Source organism: Lepeophtheirus salmonis, chromosome 13 (assembly GCF_016086655.4).
Source record: "Lepeophtheirus salmonis chromosome 13, UVic_Lsal_1.4, whole genome shotgun sequence".
Lineage (NCBI taxonomy): Eukaryota > Metazoa > Arthropoda > Copepoda > Siphonostomatoida > Caligidae > Lepeophtheirus > Lepeophtheirus salmonis.
Window position 1 is genome coordinate 7,150,395 of NC_052143.2, and position 22,987 is coordinate 7,173,381.

At 30.8% G+C, this 22,987-nt stretch overlaps 1 protein-coding gene across 1 annotated transcript; it reads left to right on the forward strand.

Moving 5' to 3' along the window:
* Positions 1-633: 633 nt before the first annotated feature.
* LOC121127774 (GTP-binding protein 2) lies at positions 634-3,020 on the forward strand. Its single transcript, XM_040723258.2, has 2 exons — positions 634-2,327; positions 2,389-3,020. The coding sequence occupies exons 1-2, from the start codon at positions 852-854 to the stop codon at positions 2,659-2,661; spliced, it is 1,749 nt and encodes a 582-aa protein (XP_040579192.1). The 5' UTR covers positions 634-851; the 3' UTR covers positions 2,662-3,020.
* Positions 3,021-22,987: the final 19,967 nt, after the last annotated feature.

Genomic DNA, 22,987 nt, shown 5'->3' on the forward strand with positions numbered 1-22,987 from the left:
TATTTAAATGCCCCCATGCCCTTGAAGACCAATGAAATTGTTACCAGAACCAATTCTAGAGCCTTTAGAACCTACATTAATAATTTTATCAAAATCCATCCATTGGTTTGGCCGTGATTGAAGGACAAACATACAGACACACATTCAGAAATTGAAATATAAAACAATGTTTCTTTTAAAAAAAAAATATTAGTTAACGAATAAAACTTATAATTACAATTGAACAGAAAATATGAGATTCTCTTAATTCTACGTTTTTATGGGTGGGACATATTTGAGCGGAGTATTCATCTTCCATATCAACTAAGTAATTTGGAAAATAAATTTAATTTTTTGATAAAACAATGGTGCATATAATCTATTAGTTATGTATTTTAAAATATGCTGCATTTTGCATAGTCTATGTACGTACACATGTCAAACAGAAAGTATTTCTTTAATACATCCCTTTGCACTTAGCAACAACATAATAGAAGCCGTTACATAATTATATCTAATATGTATTGTATTTTTTCCCCTCGATTCCAACATGTCTGGTAACCTTGTTTTAAGCTTGAATCGCTGTTGTATAACGCATGTGTGTGTGTATTTCTGTTGAAGTGTTGTCCCCTTTTTTTCTCCTTTCAACATTATTTTATCTTTGAGCGCCCTCCTCTCATACTTTTTGGCTACTGAGGATAGAACAAATTACGCCAGGTTGTTCAATGATATTCATATAACAAAGAAAAGAAGAGAGAGAAAAATAGAATTTTAATAATAAAAGATAAAATTCCACTTGCTCATTAGGTTTTGTACCTCAAGTTTTTGACAGTTGGATTATTATTGATTGTGATGCAACAACAACTGGAGTTATGGAAGCATTAAGTTGTCTAGATCTTTTTGGACCCTGTGAGGAGAAGGCTCCAAAGAGCCGAATGACTCCTCGAAGTCATACTTCAATAGACCTTCAGCACTATCATCAAGGAAGATTACCTCTATCCTTGTCCGAAGGGGATTTCTCATCTCTCCCACCCGAACCTCAGGAGGGAAACATTGAATACAAGCTCAAGTTGCTGAACCCAAGTTCGGATCGTCTCAAACATTTAATAACACAAATGAAATGGAGGCTCCGGGAGGGAGAAGGTGAAGCCATTTATGAGATGGGAGTTGAGGATAACGGAATAATGACGGGACTCTCTAAGAAAGATATGGAAGGAAGTCTTGATACACTTCGTCAAATGGCTACGAATTTAAATGCCAACATTCAAATCCTACGAACCCGTACTTTAGATAATGGGCACTCAGTCTGTGAAATTCTGGTACGAAAAGTACCGGATGATCGTCAATGCATTGATTTGAGGATTTCTGTTCTTGGATGCGTAGATGTAGGAAAGTCTACATTGTTGGGTGTACTTACGAAAGGTCAATTGGACAATGGGAGAGGAAGTGCGAGGCTCAACATGTTTCGTCATCTCCATGAAATACAATCAGGAAGAACGTCATCCATTTCGCATGAGGTTTTGGGATTTGATTCAAGTGGTAATGCTGTGGATTATGGTACATGTAACAGCACTGAAGAAATCTGTGAAAAGTCAACTAAACTCCTTACCTTTATCGATCTTGCGGGTCACAAAAAGTATTTTCAAACAACCATAACTGGTCTAACTAGTCATCTGCCTAATTACATCATGCTCGTGGTGGGACCTGGGTCTGTTAAAAAGACAAAAGAATGCCTGGGTATCATCACTGCTCTAGAATTGCCGTTTTTTATTGTCATAAGTAAGGCAGACTCTGTTTCACCAAAGGCTCTTCAGGCCATAGTTGATGCTCTTTCTTCACTTTTGACTTCTGTTGGTATCAAGAAAATACCCTTCTTTGTTAAATCTCAAGATGATTATATTACTGCAGCTTCAAATATGTCTGCTGGTAATACCATTTCAATCTTTGCAACAAGTTCCGTAACTGGGGCTGGTCTAGATTTGATCAAAAATTTCTTTTACCTCCTCCCAGTTGAAATAAGTATAAAAGAGAGAAGTAAGTTGGAGCTTCAGCCAATTGAGTTTCATATTGATGATATCTTTAATGTTCCGGATGTTGGAACAGTGGTTGGAGGTCATGTATATCGAGGTCTCATTACAGAGGACATGATCCTAAAAGTGGGCCCCTTCCAAGATGGTAGCTTTGCTCCTGTTAAAGTTACATCTATTAAGCGTTCTCATACTGGTTGTCGTCTTGTTAGAGCAACTCAAAGTGCAACTCTTGCTTTGGATATATCGTGTAGCTCACTACGGAAAGGAATGGTCCTATTAGATCAAAAAACTGAGGCTCAACCATGTCAATACTTTCAGGTATTTATTTTTGAGGTTGTACAGTAAATACGCTTATTTCATGAAATTTTGTTCATGTTAGGCAAAAGTGCATATGTTATCGCATTCCATGGTCATATACAAAGGATTCAGGTGTACAGTTCACATCGATAATGTTCGTCAAACTGCTATTGTTGTAGGACTTCAAAATAATAACAACGCAAACGATGATTGTATTTTAGCCCTTTGGAGGTTTATGAGAAACCCCGAGTTTATTCAAGTAGGGTCACGCATTCTATTTGTTGAGGGATCAATGAAAGGTACGGGAAAGATAAGAAAAATCTTTCCCCTTGATCAAGTTCAATTTTCTCGTTAAAAAAATCTTAAATTCTTTGTCCTAATATGACATTGGCAAAGAAAACTATAAACATATTTAGTTTTAAAAGTTTCTTTTTAGTTATTGGATTCAACTATTTCGCAAATTTATAAAACTAAACCTTGATGAAAAGTGTAACAGAAAATTGTTTAAATCATGATTTACTGTTCGCAAAGAAATATTTATTTATATAATTACTTATATAATAGTCTATCAAACAAATGATTTTATTTACCTCTATTCGAAAAGAAGATATTATTTTAATTTTTCATAGTTATATGAAACTTGACTAAGTTATATTATTTAGTATTATGTACTTTGTTATCGAATATACAAATATATTCATTACACTATCCTAATCTCAAATATTGCCTTATTTATAATATGAAGACACCATTTTCTGGTTCAATATGCATTAAAAAAGAACTCCACAACATTTCATTTAGTTGTATTGCTGCAATGCCATTCACCATAACATTTTATGTAGTAATTTTTATTGACAAAAATATGTATTGCTTGACTTTTTTGACAAATATGATCCCTAGCTGGCATTTTTTTTAGGTATATTATTTCTGGGTAAAGGATATTGTTTCCTCTCTCAGTACAGCCTAGCAGAAGAAATGCCATTAAAAAATATTAAACCTTTAATATTTAAGATTCATGTAGATTATATCCACGGCTTATCAAGATATTTATTATTTCAATGTACGCAAGATGGTTAATAAATTATTAGCATAGTCATCTTGTGTAATTTGATACGTAATTGCAATTGTTAAAATTTTTTGAATTATTCACATGTTGTGCAATCAAATCATAAGTTCAAACTTCATACCTTTTGGTTATAATTCCGAATGGATTAAGAGATTATCATAAATTTAAAGCAAGATTAAATATTTCTTTAGTTATTTTGATAACAGTTTTAATTTTAGAATATTCATTTATATTTTAGGATTTGTTTGCACTATCGAACATAGATCTAGTCTTAGGGTAATTAAAATAACAAAATAATAATTTTTCACCCTAGATTTTCATATAGGTATCAAATTAGCTTAAGCTTTAAATTCTGGGGTTAAAATTGATTTATAGCATCTTAAATTCAGCCATGACGTTCTGCCGAAGATGCACCTCAAAGCGCGTTCCGATTTTACAAAAACTTAACTCTTAAGCTATAAGATGAAATATAATAATAATTAATTTAAATGAATCAAAATAAATATGATTTAATATATTTTTCCCTGATTATCTATCTATTTATTTGAACGTTTATATCAATAGTCTCCCTGGGTGTCAAAATTGGTATAAGGTATCATTGTGAAGTACAGTTTATGGATTTTCATATATAAAATTTTATTTGCTGGTAAATTTTGTATAAAGGAAGATAATGGCAGTTAAAATTTAGTATGATCATATGTAGAATAATTTCAATGTGTCCTTATTTTTTTTCAGGAGTTTTAAAACCTCTCTAATGTTTGGTAATAAATTGCTATAAATTAAACTGGCTTATAATGTAATTAGGTACCATTTAATTACGGTTTAAAGAATTTTTTGTAATCATTTAACATTTATCAAAAACTCTTCAATGGAGATATTAAGTCATTCATCTATCGCAAATTATCAATCATTGTATCTTATTCGTTAAAAGAAAATCTAAAAGAAGATGACGTTGTTGTGCTATTAGATTTTTCTGAAAATTGCAATTTTATTGATCCAGATGCATCATTGGAATAAATATCAATGGACCGTACATCCACTATTAAAATATTACAGTTAAAAAATTGATCATTCTGTTTTATTTCAGCCGATATGAGACACGATTATGCTCTTGTTTACAAAGTCATATAATTAGTAAAGATTAACCAAATCTACTGTATTAATGTCATATTTTATTAAAATCGTAGCTATGCATTTGTAATTTGTATACATTTTATAAATAGTAAAGTGCTAAATGATATTAATTAAGCGCAGTGTGTGTGTGTGTCCTTTATGGGTGTCGACACCGTTTGACCTATTAGGAGGCTGAAATTTTGCATGAGTCCCCCTTTTGTACATGATCAGACTAAGACGGAGATGTCGATTTTTTTTTTTTGGGTGGGGTCATATAAGGGGATTGCTTTACCCAAAACACAAAAACGTTTTTGGAGCTCAAGGAAACACATAGGGGGTTGATTTATAATTCAAAAAGTGATTGGTGTTTCAAAAAACAACTAAACAAATAACAACGTTTTCTAAATTTATGCAAAAACAAAAAAAGTTGTGGACAAAAAAGAAATGACTTGGGTTTTTTCATGTGCAAAAAAAATGAAGTTCAAATGAAATATCGGATTAGTAAATAATAATGTTTGTAAAAATTTGTCTCGAGATTTGTTTGCATATAAATTTGACACATAAAAATTGATGTTTAACTTAATTATCTTACATTTTCTGAATAATTTTTTCCTTGAACATCAATTTTTTTAAAGAAGTGTCATAAAACGATATATTTTGGATTTTAATTGTACTAAGTAGTATTTTCAATTTCCGTAAGATTTTATTACTTAATTTTTCCAATATTTGCAGAAATGAACCAGTTATCGAGGGATATTTTTTTGCTAATTAGATATATATTTAACTCTGTTTCTAGTTATATTCAAATCCGTGGCATTGGGGGTTCTCGGTGGTCAAGTGTTTTATGGAATTACATCTATGGTAGTATTTACCCATATATGATTGTCTTGTATGATGGATTAGCTGGGAGTTGGGAGACATTTTGTTCTAGATTATGAACTTATAGTGATTAATATTTAAAATATTACAATTCCATTAATCAAAATATATTAAATAGATAAGTAACCTGGTTGCACCGGTTGAGTTTAATATATGTAAGTTAGTTTAAATATAGTGACATTATTAGTTCCACTTTAAATTTGAGTCGATTTGATATAATCCGTTCTTATTTAATTATAATAATATGTAGATAGTGAGGTCTGACAACTAAAAAATTTCTTGTTACGTATTCATTTTTGAGGCAAAGGCGTTTATTACATATGCCTACATAAAATTCTTTCAAAAAAACAAGATTATGGGAAAAGACCTTGGTAACTTGTAGAGGGATATATTAACCTTGATTCTCTCCACTTCTTTAATGAGGAAGACTTTTATACACATATTTATTTGTAAATCAAGAAATAAATACTAAAATAGTACGAAAGTGACGTTGATATCTTTATATATAGGATTGTAAATCGTAAAAATATTCGGAATCTAAAAAAAAAACGAAAATTAGCATGGTAATCCTGACGATTTGAAGAATTTTCGAGAGAAAAGCCGTGTCGTTGTTTTGACGTTTCATTCATTTAGCTGTAAGATGAAAGAAATAAACACAAGTACTACTCCATTTCAAGCAAGGACATAGGCAAAAGTTACTTCGTTTTCGATCCTGAGTTTTACACTCAGTCCGACAGGGATTTATGACTCCCTAACTATTCCTCAGCCTTACTCTTGGTTATTCATGAGCAGTGAGCACACACACTCGTGGTTAAACTTTATATGTACCTAGATGTTTTCTACTCAAGAATGAAAGAATAGTTATATCATCTTTAGGAAATAAAAAACATTGCTCAGGTTGCCAACAACAGCAAACATTTCGTACGCCAAAAATCCTTAGGAATTACAACTATATACATATATAAATTAGGTTAAATAAAAAGTTCTGAGTATGTCTTTACTTATTAATACATTGCATAAAAAAGAAAGCATACACTTAAAAAAAGTTCAAAAAAAACAGATACGGAATTTTAAAAGTACAAAAAATAGTGCTGTTTATGGGCTTAATACAGAAAAAATTCTAACAATTCTTCTAATATAGAGAATAGCTTTTTCATCATTTTTTTTGAAAATGTTTGAAAAAAAAAATTTTTTTGTGAATAACTACAAAATTTTTTAAAAAAATTCTTCTAGACTTTTTTCCTCCCTCCAATATATAATCCTACGGACCCTGAAGTTAAAAATATTTTGTGCTGGTAAGGGGGTACTTGTACATCACTAAAAAAAGCTTGAGAATCCCTGCAATAAACGTAACGACGTGTCCAATTAAAGTTGACAAGACAACACTATTGATAGAGCATGGGACTTAATTTAGTTGTACCATATGTTTCACTCCTACCATCTTGCGGTCTCCTGTTTAATCTCATAAGTAGGGTTGTTGGAATCGTTGAAAAAGAACGAATTTGATTTGTGAAAAGAGATTATATAAAAAAAGGAATGAAACACGTTGGTATACTTGCATCTTCTAAACAACTTTTCCTCAGTATTCAACTAATCATCAGCAAATCAACTTCCCCTTGCTGCTCTCTCACGTGCATCATCATCATGCCGAAGAAAATGTGCCTTTTTCCATGGGTTTCTAACAACGGAGGTACTGATGTGTAGAATTATGATTTGGAAAATAAAAGTATATCTTGCCATTTTTGTGGTTTCTCGTGCCCATCTCCTTCTTTATGGCAAGTAATCCGCCACTCCAAAACCTCTCATCACATCAACAACTTAAAAGTCTGCAAGAAACACAAGATTTAAGGAGACGAAGGATAATTAAACGGTTCATCATTCAATTTGCACGTAGCAAAGTTTTTTGTGTTCTGTATCATCCCTTTTAATGTTCTGGATCATCCCAATTTCTCCAAGTTTATTGAAAAATATACTTCCCCAGGTCGATGGGTCGTTAACAACTTGTTTGGGAAGTATGTTAAGGAGTTTTGAATAGAATAAAAGAATAGGTGGAAGAAAACGATATTTTCGTTGCACTAAATGAGACAAGAGATCATCTAGGGGGTCAATGACGGCAATTTTGATTGGCCTTTGGACGGGCATTCCTGTGGGAGACCTTATCTTATTGACTTGATTGATATTGAGATTGCAAACGCAAACAATGTAAAGAACATCGTCATAAGCTCAGTTTACAAGTTATTGGGAGAAGATTTTGTCCCGTGTAGACTTCAAGTTTTCATCACTGAAAGCGCATCTAATTGTCTCAAAGCAGGAGAAGATCTTCCAAAAAAATTCCCAGAATTGATTAACATTACATGTATTGCTCATGGATTACATAGAGTTACAGATATGGTTCAACAAAAGTTTCATCTAACGAACGACCTTTTTCTAATGTGAAGAAGATGGTTTTGAATTCTGGAAGAAGAAAGAGAGTACTGCTTCGCACGAAATTCTCCTTCCTCCATCATCAATTATAACAAGATAAGGAACTTGGTTAAAAGCAGTGGAGTACTAATACAGTTACTTTTACGTCTTCAGAGAATATTTAAACAGCCTTGATGAAGATTTGGCAGCAACCAGAAGAGCACAAGAAGTAATTAATAATGATTCCTTAAGAGAAGAAGTCGTATTTATTCAGGAAAAATTTCGTAAAATACAAAGATTGCCTCTTCTTACCGGCCTAACCATAGTAGAAAATCTGACTCAAGATTTGAAGGAAAAACCATTCAAGACCAAGTTAAAAGAAGTGCTTCAAAAGAATCCTGACTACACAAAACTAAAGGAACAACTCTCAACAAGTGAAAACCTTGTATACAAAAATACTCCAATTGTCAATTGTGATGCTGAGAGAGTCTTTAGTATGATGAATATCATCAATACGAAAAGGAGGCACAAACAAAGTACTAAGAAATTGAGGGAATTGTTGATCACCAAATGGAATGAATGTTTTGTTATCATTTAATTGTCAACGCGTTAATATTTTTTAAATAATTTGTTACTTTATTGCTTCATTTCTATTCTTTAGATTTCGTGCCAAAGTTATCTATTCATCATTTGGTTAAGAAGTTATAAGTACACTTCCTGTAATGATGGGTTTGATGTTCTCTAACTCAGAATATATTTTGCCTTGCGTAAATTTACGATTCCCACAACCCTACAGTCATAAGTAATTTTCTCTCGTGTCTCCTTGAGCCAAAAAGAGAGCAGGATAGCGTGTGGATCTCTGGCTGCACACTTAACAAATAGAAGCACACTACTCATCCTAAGCCAGCCAATATAATGAGTATATTTACAGGTAGCACATCGTGCAAGGAGTATAAAATTTAGTAGCCCGACTGAAAAAGTACATAGCCCCATGATGTCGTGGTCACTTGGATTTGCTTTTTTGCCTCTAGTTATCGTAAAAGCTGATTTTCATCCTGTATTTAGGATTGTTTATTAATCTAGATTGAATTTCTCGAGATCTATTCTAAAAGGGAAGTGTGAGCCCACACCACTAACCAACCCCTAAATCTTTTTTTTATTCTTAGTATTTAATTAGGGAATATTAGGAAACTAAAGGGATTTGATGGTATACATTACATATTATAGTAGTAGATAATTAGAATTTATTAGAATGAAAATACGAGATATATATTAGCAATTAGAGCTGTACAATTTATGTACATAAATAGGATGGAAAACGTATAAACCAATTTTAAATCAAATTATATATCTTCAAAGAAATGGAAGGGGATAGAGTGAGCCTACATATTATGTGGGTACAAGATTGTTAATGAACATTTTATTTTTTGTAACAATAAATCAACCAAGTTAGACCCCACATCAATTGTATTTCCAAACAAATGACAGGGTCATCTAAAGGATTATATATTGGGAAGGGCTTGGTTTTTGGAATTTTTGGAAAAATAATCAAAAAATTAAGTTTTGTTGTAAAAAAATTCAAAATTAGAAAATTTGGGGGAAAAAGTCCAATAATATACAGATGTTCACAATATCCTAAATTTTGTGGGAAAAATTTCAAAAATACAATTTGTTTAAAAAAAAAAAATTTTTTTGAAAACAATTTCACAAATTTATTTTATTTTTTTAAATTTGAAAAATTAAATTTTATAGAAAAGAAAATCGGAAAATTAACTTGATGAAAAAAATCTATAGCTATTCTCAAAAAATTTCAAAAATCAACAGCTGTTCAAAAAAAATTATTTTCTCAAAAAAATATTAAAATTAAATTTTATTTTAAAAAAAATCAAATTTAAAGGGGGGAAAAAATGCAAAATTAAATTTTAAAGAGAAAAATCTATAAAGTATTAATTTTTTGGAAAATAAAATGAAAAATTTAATTTAATTTTTTGGAAAAAAAATTAAATATTACATTTTCTACTAAAAAGCAAGAATGCAGCCCCTCCCTTTCGACGCCCCTGAATAAGATTCAAAAATAAACTAAAATTTTCAAAATGAAAAAAAAAAAAAAAATCCAGCACATTTATAAGCCTAGCTCATGCTTAAAACTGTCCATGGCCTCAGATTTTATAAACATCCCTGCACAGATTGGGAAATGAGCCCCATGCAATCCATTTCAGATAGGTCTACACAATCGTTATTACATTACTTATGGGGGTATAACTCAAAGTTTTTGAATATGTACCAAATTATGCTGAACACTTAGAATTATAAATTTCAACAAGATATAAATTAACAATAGACTTTCATCAAAATTAATACTATAAACAGATGTGTGTCCGAGCTCTATTAATCATTAAAGTAGCCGCCCTTAGCGGTAATGGCTTCTAGGTGGTGCCGGAAGAGCTAAGAACTGCTGCAGATGTAGTCCTCTATCATTGTGTATAAGTGCTGGCTGCCAGTAGCTTTGAGCGCCTCAGTGTTTAGATGACGGACACTGCAGGCACCCAAAATGTGTGGAAATTTTAATATAAACAATGTCCCTTATTTAAAATCTTAATACATAATAAAATAAACAGTTTGTTATTCATTTTAATTAATTGACAATAATGATATGTATGAAATATTCTATCATTTCTAATTAATTAATAATTATAATATGTAGGAAATATTAAATTAATTAATAATTATGATATGTATGAAATATTATTCCAATTATATTATCTTAGAACAAATTGTCATCTTCACATCGCATACGTAAAAATATTAAATAACTTTTATTCTTATTTCATATTCATAATTATTAATTAATTAGAATTAATTTAATATTTCATACATATTATAATTATTAATTAATTAGAATTAAATTAACATAAGACATACTTCATAGCCAATAAACAAACGATAGAATTGTGAATAAAAACGCGGAAGTAGGAGAGGAAATTTCCAATCAAACCCATAAAATTAAATCCTATCGAATAAATATTCAAAATACTGGCATACGTAAAATCAAGAGAAAAATCTACATCAAATAAAGTTAATTATTTTCTTCAAATCTTTTTTTTTAAATCCTTTAACATATTTAATTACGTAATTTTACGTATGCGATGTGAAGAGGACAATTTGTTACGTAATAACGTAATTTTACGTATGCGATGTGAAGAGGACAATTTAATCCTTAAACATATTTAATTACTAGGAAGTCGGAGATTCTGGCAAAAATTCTATTTACTCCGTTGCATCATTTTCTTGTGTCATAAACTTTGCTTTAAGCCTAGAGTTTTCACGTTTCAAAGTGTTTTCATTCCTAACTATAGTTTCAAAAATCAGGTGAAAAGAACAATTGAACAGTGCCTATAGTATATAGATAAATTATATAATGGTGAAGTCATCATTGACTTGGGGAGGGGGGCAGAGCAGGGGCGTGACTAGTATTTTTCTTTATTTAGGGGAGGGGGGGATGTTTGCCTTTTAAACATTTTCATAAAAAAAAACTCTTGTTTTTATCAATGTCAAATTACTTCAAAGTACTTTATTTATTGAAGGACGTAGCTCAATGGACAACTCGCTGGATATATTATTCTCTTGAACTCAATGTGTGTAGGTTCGCGCTCCGGTCTTTCTAAGAAAAGGGAATATACTTTATATATATGGACTTCAAAAAAGATTCTTAGGTCAGATGGAGTAAAAGTATTACTAAAATCGGATCAATTAAAGGAACATTAAAAAAATAAAAGGTGGAACATCGTTTTGAAGCCACTGCCCGCATCTATAACAATTTTATGATACTCAAATAATATTTCATTATGGTAGAGTAAAGAACTGTTTTCATCCATTTACCCCCTACATTCGAATTTTTGGGATCTATTTATTTGATCTAACTATTAGACATTAATTCCTTTAAAAAAATTGTTAAAATAAATGATAATTTTCAACGGAAACATTGTTATTCGAAGGATTTTTTTCTTTCCTCTACTGAAAGTTGTCTTACATTTATTAACAATTTACTGGTGTCCTCACAAAATCTCCAATTTTATTCAGGGAATGCCTGATTAATTTCAAATTTTTACCTTTAAATTGATCTGATTAATTCATTTCAACAGTCGGAATTTCTGTGTTTTTAAGTATTAACCTTAAAAAATAAACTTATAGATGACTTATAGATAATAACACTAATACTTTTAATTTGTGAGTTACGACAACTTGGCCCTAACCTTCGAATTGACTTTCTCAACCAAGTACATAATACATGCTTTCAATCAAACCTTTCCCATTCTAATAAAAGTGCTTTCGATCATGTTTAACTTTAATAGGAAAACATAACATCCCAGGAGTTCATTTCATTCCTAGTGCATCTGTCACATCCTATCTAGCTTGAAGGTACATATTAGATAAGAGAACAACAGCCCCTGGAAAAACAACATCTGCTCGTAACCCTTTTTTCTTGTATTAAAAAGAATGCAAATGAGTTTGTTCTACACGCATAATCAACTATTTGAAGACTCTATACCATTTGAAGCTGTAGATCGAACAAAAGTGGCCAGCATTGGACAATAGGAGACATCAAGTCAACACCAGGCTGTACATATCTTCGATGACGCGCCAGAAGCTACAAGGGCTAGAATGTGAAGTTCTTATGCTTCCACCCTACTATCTGAACTGGTATCAAGTGACTACTACCTATTTCTCTATATGGCCAACGCGCTTAGGGGTATAAGTTTGGCATCAATAGAGGCCTCCGAAAATTGGTTGTAAGGTTTTTTGCCAGCCAATAAGGACAAGGGCTTCTACGAGAAGGGCATTATGAAGTTGGATTATCATTGGAAACAAGTTATCAAACGGAAATATGTATACTTACTTAAATTGGTTGATTGTAACTCTTCTTATAAAGCAATAACATAAAGCCAAAAATACGAAAAAAATAAAAATAAAATACCAACCTATTATACTTGTATAGCCTATAAAAGAATATATATCAAAAATTAATTATAGCTATACTCTATTCATTGAAAATTAGTCATACTTCGCATGACCCCACCAGTTGGATGGAGCCTGTTGTATAAATTGCATCTTGATTCCACGAATATATAAAATTGACTGTATAGATAATTTATAAATAAGTCAACGAAAAAATGCAGCAAGATTTGATGAAATTAGCATTTATAAAATATAAGTAATTTTCGGGGTAGAGGGGGGGAGGAGATTGGCTAGATATTGAAATTATTTTTTCTTTCTCCGTCGTTTCCACTCCTATAGCATTACTTTTCTCACGTTCATCCAAGGTTAATAGAAATACAAGGTTATACCATAACCGTTTTTCCGACTGATGTTTGACTTCCACCACGCTTTTCAATAGTGACGTTAAAGTGTATAACTTCTACCAAGAGTACCCAGCTATCACCTTCCTTGAATTTTACTGTTAGAGTACAGATGTTATACTCTATGATGTCAAAATATGTCTGCCTTGCCCAGAAGTTGGTACGGTACATCAAATTGAAAATTCTAGCAGGCCCGATTACATGATGGCATAACCTTTTATTTCTATTAACCTTAGGTTCGCCCAATTTCTCCCTACCTTTAATGTTGACATAAGCACGGGATTTCAAATATTCCTACAAATAAAAATCGCAAGGGATCAAATCGAAGGAAACGAAGTAGCCACTCTTAATCGCCCTTTACTGAAATGAGGCGCACAGAAAAGTGTTTTTGTAGTTTTGAGAGTGTTCTGTCAAAACAGCCATCAATGCTCTTACATTGTGAGAAGTTGCTCGGTCTTGTTGAAACCAAATTTTTCTTAAGTTATATTCATCAGTTCGTGTAAGAAAAAAAATCCTCCAACATATTCACATGATGGTCTGAATTCATTTGAAAGATGATTTATATATAAGATTTAAGTATCCTAAAAGATGTCTCTGAATGCCAAATCCATATTTATTTTCGCTGTTTAAGCCGTATAGCACAAAAATGAAGATTGAAACTTACAAAACTTCAAAAAGTTGATCTTTGTTTTTCTTACATTCTAAAATTATAAGTTGTGAGTAGTTTAAAATAATTCCATTTAAATATGATATGAATGTTTCCTACAGATATATTTCATAATATTTCTTAGATATAGAGAATTCAATTAAAAGTAAGACATAAATCTCAACAAACAAAGTAGTTATGTTCATTATTGGTGCTTAAAGGATTTATAATTAAGTAGATACATATATATTTGTATAGGGTTTATGAGCATCTAAATCAAGGGATACTTCCAAATGCTCTACACTTGAAATAAAATATGATTTATATATCTATATATAGTTGGGTTCTATTTTAGATAAAAAATTGTAAATTTATGTTATGTTTATTTAATAATTCCTAATAAAGCACTGTTTGTTGATACCTCATTTTTGCGTGTTTCAGAAATAATAATATAGCAATGGGCATGTGCAAGGTTAATAGAAATACAAGGTTATGCCATAACGCGTGTACGACTGATGTTTGACTTCCACCACGCTTTTCTATATTGACGTCATAGAATATGATTGGTTGTGTTTTTTGTCAAAATCTGTCCGTCTTGCCCAGTAGTCGGTACGATACATTCAATTGAAATTTCTAGCAAGCCCGATTACATGATGGTCCAATCTTGTATTTCTATTAACCTTGGGTGTATAGTTTTTTTACAGTTCGTCATAATAAAAGAGAGAAGTAGAGTAAATATATCTAGGATTCTAATTTCTAAGCATTTCTTAGTGTGCGAGTTTTGTAGTTGTTGGAAACCTGAACATTTTTTTTTGTTTTGTTTGTTTTCATTTTCTCAAGCTGTAATCATTATTCTTGAAGAGATCACATATGTATTTTGAGTAGCTATGTGTGAGCGCCCTTATAAAAAACGGGCAGTATCACAAATGATTTTTTGATGAATTTGCTTCTATATCAATAAAGAAAGGTTTGCCTATTTGCCGGCACCTAATTACTTCAACCAACGACGGCTACTACAGTTGTAATGTAAATTAAGTAAAATATTTTCACCAAGTCAAGTCAATGTTCTAATGAATGAGAATGTTAACACCAGACCTAAAAAATAGACAGAGGAAGATATTCAGAGGTCCCTCATTCTGAGATCAATGACTGGAGGAGAAGCTTATAAATATATTCAGAAGAAATTCCCACTTCCCTTGCCAGCTTTATCCACATTAAGGACATGGATTTCTAAATTTAAATGTGATCCTGGAATTCAGTACAAACTTTTTGACATTTTAAATAAACAAATAGATGGTAAATATAGGAATACATTATTGTTATGGTTAATTATAATTAATAATTTCGGATTGTTTTCCTTTTCAGAGCTCTCTCAAATGGATGTCCATTTAAGCCGTCTTAGAGTGTTGAAAACAAAGTTATGACTATTCTCGATCTTTTGATTAAGTTTTTGGCTCCAACAAGAAGATTCAGGTGGCAATGATTCGTGGTTTTTGTGATTCTTGGAAGATGCATGTTTATCTTGATTTTGACAAAGCAATTACTATTGAAAATATATTCGGTATTATTAAAAAAAAATAGAAGAAAGCGGAATATCTTTAGTGGTCATGGTATCTGATTTGGGTCCCTAAAATGCAAAAGACATTGGGAATATCCGAAGAATATCCTTACTTTTGGAGTCCATTCAACACATCCAAAAATATTTACGTCTTGTTTGAATCACCTCACCTCATCAAATTATTAAGGAACCATCTCTTGGATAATGGATTTATCTTGCCGGACGGATCTAATCACAAAAAAAAAATGATTTTCTAGCATTGATGACAAAAGAGTCAAACTAAAAATGGCTTATAAGATTAAAGATATTTATTTAGAATAGGAAATATCGAGCCAACCTAATGTTATTGAGACTTTAATATCTATTCTTCAAAGTTCAGCCCTAGATTTCTACCAAGACGTTATTAGAAAGTACGTTCGTCTAAGAACATTCATAACAATTAAGGGGGTGAATATTAGTCTAAATTATCAAAAAAATAATGAAATTTGTAGAAAATTAAAGAAATTATCCCATAATATTTAATTTTTTTTTGTTATAATAAAAACCCTTTAATTCGTTTAACTCTGTAGGACTCTCTTTGTTATGAAATGATACTAATAAAACTACATTAATTAAACTCTATCTTTTTTTTATTTCCAAAAATTAGAATAACTAATATCCACGAACAACTAAGTATAAATTTATTAAGAGATATAAACTCATAAATTGGCCAATTACCTATAAAAACTTTGATAATCTAGGTTTGGAGATCCTCAGAACTCTTAATTATCTTCCGATAAAAAAATTACTCCTTCTGCTACGCAACGGTCTGACTCGTTAACGGTATATAAACCCTTGTCGCTACTATCGTAATTATGATAATTATTACATAAACAGATGGATATATGAACCCTTACATCCCATAATTCTTGCAAAACGTCAACCTACTAGAAGTACACTATAATTGATATTGTAAATCCAATGACGTCACAATCCATGCCAAGCCGTATTTCTGGTAGGCACGCTTGAAAAGTTCAGAAGAACATACCTGATTATATATACCTTGACGCCAATGAAGAGTGTTCTGGGATAAAACTTCAAAATAATGATAGCTGGTACATGGAAATTACCTTATTTAAAACTAAACAGCATATCAGTTACAGGGTTTGCAAAATTTCCAAATTCAATGTAGCACTTCAAGCAGGCAATCTTCAGATTAGGTAGCCCAAAATGAAATGAACTGGGCATTTTCTAAAAAGTTTTAATCCAAATAGTAACACATTTGGCATAACTAACATTCACATTTGGAACAACTATTAACACAGAACAAGACAGAAAATGGATTATTCTGGCAAATTAAAATTATCCATTTATTGTAGAGGATACAGTCTCATTTGAAGGAAATAATTTTTGGAGAGTTCAAGGAGAAAGTGCGAGCAAAATTTAAGCTATCACTTAATTAAGACAAGTCATGCAACGACTTAAAAAAAAATCCAAATGCCGATTCTGAGGTAATTCTAGCAAAAAATACGGATGCCAATTCCAATTCTTTAATATTTTAAATAATAGTAAAGAAATACTATTTTGCTATCAGGGGCGTAAACAGGATTATATATATATCTATCTATTTTTTTTTTTTTTGGGGGAGTGGGCTTGGTTTTTGAATTTTTTTGAAAACAGATTCAAAAATTAAAATTTTTATTGAAGAAAATTTCAAAAATCCACAGACGTTCAAAATAATTAAAATAATCAAAAATACTTAGTATATCACAGGGAATTATTTTTTTTTTGAAAAACTTCGTAAAATTAGATTTTTTGTAAAATTAAACTAAATTTGGCTTGGTTTTTTAAATTAGTTTTTGAAAATAATTTCAAAAATACATAGTTATCACAGAAAATTAATTTTTTTGTGAAAAAATTTGATAAATTAAACTAAATTCGGCTTGGTTTTTGAAATTAAAATTAATTAAAATTTTGAAAAAAAATTCAAAAATCCAGAGATGTTCAAAGAAATAATTTTTTTGGAGAAAAATTTCAAAAATACATAGTTAATCACAGATAATTAAAATTATTTTCAAATATTAAATTTTCTAGAAAAAGCAAAAATTCCTTTGTTTTGCGGGGTGGGTTCTATTTTTTTTCATAACTTTGTAAGAATTGAAAATTAAACATTATTTTCCTTATGCCGATTCTAGCAAAAACACTTGATTATCCGATTCCGATTAATCGTCCCATCACTAATTATTACGATATTTGAAATGATTTTTTCACTAAAAGAAATTATTTTTTGTGAATTTAAAAAAAAAGAATTTAAAAATTGAATATTTCAATTTTTTAAATTTTTTTCCCCAAAAATTAAATTTTTCAAATTTGTTTCCTAAAAAATTAATTCCTAAAACTAAGCTTGGTCAAAACATACAGAGAATACTATAAATGTGGAAAGTGATCCTCACAATGGGAGTTATACATTTTATCCTCCCAAAATCATAATCTGGGAGTTGATATAGACTACATAATTCAGTAGTACCATATGTATCGCTCTGCCTTCTCCTTGCGCTGTCTGAAATACCTCCCCCTACTCTTGTGTCTCCGTGATCGAGTTCAATGCTTTAAATCGAGCAAGAGAACGGTAAAGCATGTGAGTGTCTGGTTGTGCACGTAAAACACAGCCAGCCAAGATATCGGGTAAATTTCTAAGACATTGGGTAGGGAGTATAAAACTTATCTGTTTTTAAGTACTAACCTTAAAAAATAAATTTATAGATGACTTATAGACAATAAGACTAATATTTGTAATTTTTAAGTAACGACAATTTTGCCCTCGAATTGACTTTCTCACCCAAGTACGTAATAAATGCTCTCAAATCTTTCCAGTTCCAATAAAATGCTTTCGATCATGTTCAACTTTATTAAGAAATCATAACATTCCAGGAGTTCATTCCTAGTGCATCTGTCACATCCTATTTAGCTTGTAGGTACTTATTCGTTAAGAGAATAACAACCCTTAGAAAAACGACATCTGCTCATGATCTTTTTTTTTCCTTTTTTTTTTTTTTTTTTTGGTATTAAAATGAATCCAAATGAGTTTTCTCTACACGCATCATCAAGTACTTAAATACTCTATTGCTCAATAAGAATATTTACATCAACGTTGTGTGATTATACTATATATAAGTTAAAAAATATCAAAATTGAAGATAACGCTGTTTTTGTAATTCAATCTGCAGATTAATTTTTATTTTTCAAAGCTTGATCATTTTTCATGTATGTGTCAGAATCCAGGCTCAAATTGGTTTACTGCCTGAGCTGCAAGGAATGAGCAGATATAAGGATAAGCACATTAATCATAGATATACAATATAATATAATTTGCATATAATCTCCATACAAACATATTTTCTTAAATATTCGTACATTAAATGTATTTAAGTATAAAAATTCCATTTTAACAAACAAAACAATTATGAAATTATAATTTGTAGAAAATGAAATGAAATGAAGAAATATTAATTAGGTAATTTTTCCGACATACGGGAAGATTCCATAGGACATTAATGGATCATTCTACTTTGCCCCTTGATTCACCAAAAGTCGATTTAATATTTAAATAACTTCTGTCGTAAAAAGGCAATCAAGGTCTTCGGATCTCTCTCTTTTTTTTAATGGAGGTGAGCTTTTGAAGACTTTGTCTTCAGGTAATCTCTTTAGAAAGATATCTTAATATACTCAAATTCAATTCACATCATTTTTCCTGGGACTTCACCAAGTAAACATTGCGAATAAATTAATTGAGCTCCTTGATTAATTTTCGGTTAATATAGTATCTTTTCTGATATTCCCCCCTTGGCCCTTCCATTTGGGGATTTTGATTGGAGAAGGAGGCATACCTTTTTAATAATGACAAAGGAATAAAATAAAGTACTTAAAGGTTTGCCCATTGTCTTTGGGGTTCACAACTTGACAACGCCCCACTTTTTATTCAAAAAACATATAATTTTGTGTGTTTTCATTCGAAGCCTAAAATTTTTATGAAATTGATTTCGTCTCAAGACGTCCTCTTTTTCCCCGTATTTGTACTTCAATTTAATAAGACATCGTTATGGTTTCAAATAAAGCTTTACAATCTTAGTAGCAAATTTAAAATTTAACATTACTCATACCCAAAAATATACTTGACAGCCTTAAAACTAATAATGTGCATATATAGTACATTTATAAATGTGGTTGAGTGTGGATTTTCTAATTAAAGGTACAATTCATGTGTATCATTAGATAAATGTTAAAAATTTTAAAAGGGATACATTCTGTGTCGGTTTTAGGATGGTAAAAAAAACCCGAAAAATGACATCATAACTTTGAATATTAGAATAATGTTTGGGAATTAAAGAATCATGATAACAGCCTTTGAAAATAAAATTAACTCTTAAATTACCAACTACGGTCATGTATTCTCAAGAGTTCCCTTCTTTTAGATCCCGCCACTAAGTCTTCATAAACCCTTATTGTCCTAACTCTCATCGCTTTTTCCTTTAGTTCCTACGCTTCTCACCATTTAGGGTCAACTTTAGGAATTAATTTTTGTATGTTCTTTTTTGTCCGACCGAGGCTCTCATTTTTTCCTATGTGTACCAAAAATTATTCTTGCTTGAGAATTTCCTATTTCAGGGTATGTTGTATTTCTCAAAGTTGAGATAGCATTAACAAATTCATCACTATTCAACGTTCTATTACAATCAATGTTGTCTTGCAGTATTATCTTAACTTTTTTTAATTGCTACCTCTGCTTTTCCATTAGACTGCGAAAATAAGCAAAGGACGAGCCACGGGTAATCCCCCATTTTCTTTAAAATTCTGCCGTTTTGTAGTATGCAAATTCCGGCCCATCGTCTCTTGAGATTTCTTCAGGAATTTCAAATGTTGCAAAGAAACTCCTCAAGCTTGCCAACAACCCCTTCACTCCTTTAGAATCAAATGAACTGGGCACCTCTGTCCATTCCGACAATCTATCTGCGACCACAAGGTACCTGTAACCTCTGATATCACGAAAGTTGGCAACAATGGTTTCGAATGGTGTATCTGGAACGTTCGAAAGTATAGGGGAACATCTATGCTTTGTATGAGCAATAGAGTTGTATCACTTTCATAAGTCCCTCTTGCGCCTAATGTTGTTTGTAATTCCTGCCCAAAACACAAATGGGATATCATTGTTGAGATGCCTTCATGAACTGCATACAATATCTTCAACACTTCCTTGCAAAGTGGTTCTGCTATGATAACTTTGTCCTAGTACATAATCCCGCCACGCAAAGACTTACAAATAGCTTTGTATTCCTCGGCAGATCGTCTTTCAGAACTCTGTTCTTCAACATTATCAACAGTGTATTCCCTACTCAGATTAATGGTTTGTCGTAAGCTGCAGGAGTAGAAACGACATTCCTTAATTTTTGGAGGCTATGGATCAAGGATATCTGTAAAAAGGATTAGATACCTACTATAACTCAAAGGTAGACTCATTACATTTTTGAATAAGGACTTTGAAGACGACCTATCGGATAACAAATACTCCCATTCTATATGTCATGGCCTATTAAAAAGAAGGAAACTAAAAAAGAAATAGTACCATCAATCTTTGTACCGAAAACACACTCCTTAATCTTGCGAAAGGTGAAATAGGAATTGGGCATCTTCTGAAGCAAGACACAGTAAATAATTGGAATTATTAAATGAACAGATAGACACATTTGACTCCTCCAATCAATTCAACAGTTTGTCAGACATCCTTTTAAGGTTGTTTTTAGAGCAAGAGATGACTTTTTATCCTTATCAAAATCATAAGAAGCTTTCAGTGTCAAGAGTTGTGTATTTTGTGATTTCAAATAAAGTTAAGATTGTTGATGTAATTCATAACGTCATAGCTTATTTGAAAGTTATTCTTGGGTAGGAAAACTATAATGTGGAACCAAAGACATGATTACGAAAATTGAAAAATTGATTTCTTCTAATGTCTCGTATACCAATAAGTAAAAATGTAAGAATTTTGCTCTTTTCACCATGAAATAGTACAGAGGAAGACTAATATATAACATTATAAATGCTATATACGTAGTAAAATTATATAATGATTTTAAATTGATTGCACTAATAGTTTAGAAACATCTAATTTCATAATTAAAAGCTATGGCCCCTAGGTTAGTGGGCAAGAAAATAGGAAACGGAAAAGACATAGTGATTCTGGAGCAAATATAAGCTGGCAATGTATTGAATTCATTGTCCAAAAATTATTGTATTTAATATTTATATATTTTATAATATTGATATAAGTAAATGTGAATTTCATTTTTGTATTCAGAGTGAAATATTATTTTTACTGCACTAATTTTTTTTTTGTGAGGGCATTTAAAAAAATTATATGCATATTTTTATTTAAACTGGAGTCTGAATGTATTATAATTGGTTTTCATTGTTTTATATTAGGCTGATAATTTGTTTTTTAAATAATAAATGTTGTTTTATTCCAGTTTTATACTTGTTCTAAGAACATAATCTCCATGTATATCAAAATACTTCACTTTGTTCCTTGGTTTCTCTCCAAATCATGCCAAATATCAAAGATTTCTTTTTTGAAGTTTTACCCTAAAAAAATGAGGTTGTGTAATTTCAATCTCCGTGTTTCATCAATCATCCCTCTTAACTTTATCCCAGTTATGTTATGGAGTTAAAATGATGTTTTGTGAACACAAAAGTAGGAAAAATGCTACAACTAGATCGAATTTTCAATACAACGATTTATGATCAAGGATTTCTTGAATTATTTTTAATTTATTTTTAAAGCACATTCATACATTTTGTATTTTATTTATTTATACGAGCTTTAAATTAAATAAAGTTCATAATACGTAATTGTCGGATATTTTTTATCTTTTGTCCTACAAAACCTCTTTTTCAAAAACATACATTTGAAATTTTTGATAAATTTAAGTTTCTTAGCAAATAAAAAAAATTAGTAAGATGCTCTTAGGTTTATGTCAGAACCAATTATTTTTATTTACTATAATAATTTAAACTTATTAATTCAGCAAAGTACAAAATTAAAAAGCTGTTTAATTTTCATATCTTTTGCTTCCATTTCACAATTAAGAAATGAATGGACTTTTAATGAGTTTTAATATCTACGTGGAAGTATTTTAACTTAAACAGTAATTTTATTATATTTTATATTATATTAGATACATCTACAATGCCAATTTAAAAAAAAAAATCATTTTCTGACTAAAACTCTCGAATAATACTTAATTTTTTCTAGTTGCCATCAATTTAATGAATAAGAAAATAATGGATTTTACCTTAAGACAAATAAAGTCATTTATTGTAACAAAATAATTATATTTGAGATTTTGGTCCTTCTTAAAGGGGAGATAAATTAGGTCTAGCCTTATAATATATACAGGGTTGATCTTATCTAGTGGTACACATTATTTTATTTTCAATCCGGAATGATATTGGTACAAAATCAAGAAAGAGGACAAAAAGACATCTCATCAATGAAGAGAGCAAGCTGAGACGGTTGGAAAGAGTATAGAAGATTCTAAAATTTATCAAGGCCAACAAAAATTCGGGCAAAGCATGCTCTTTTCTGATGATTTTTTCCAATGTGAAAAAGCAAAACAACGCCGACATCAT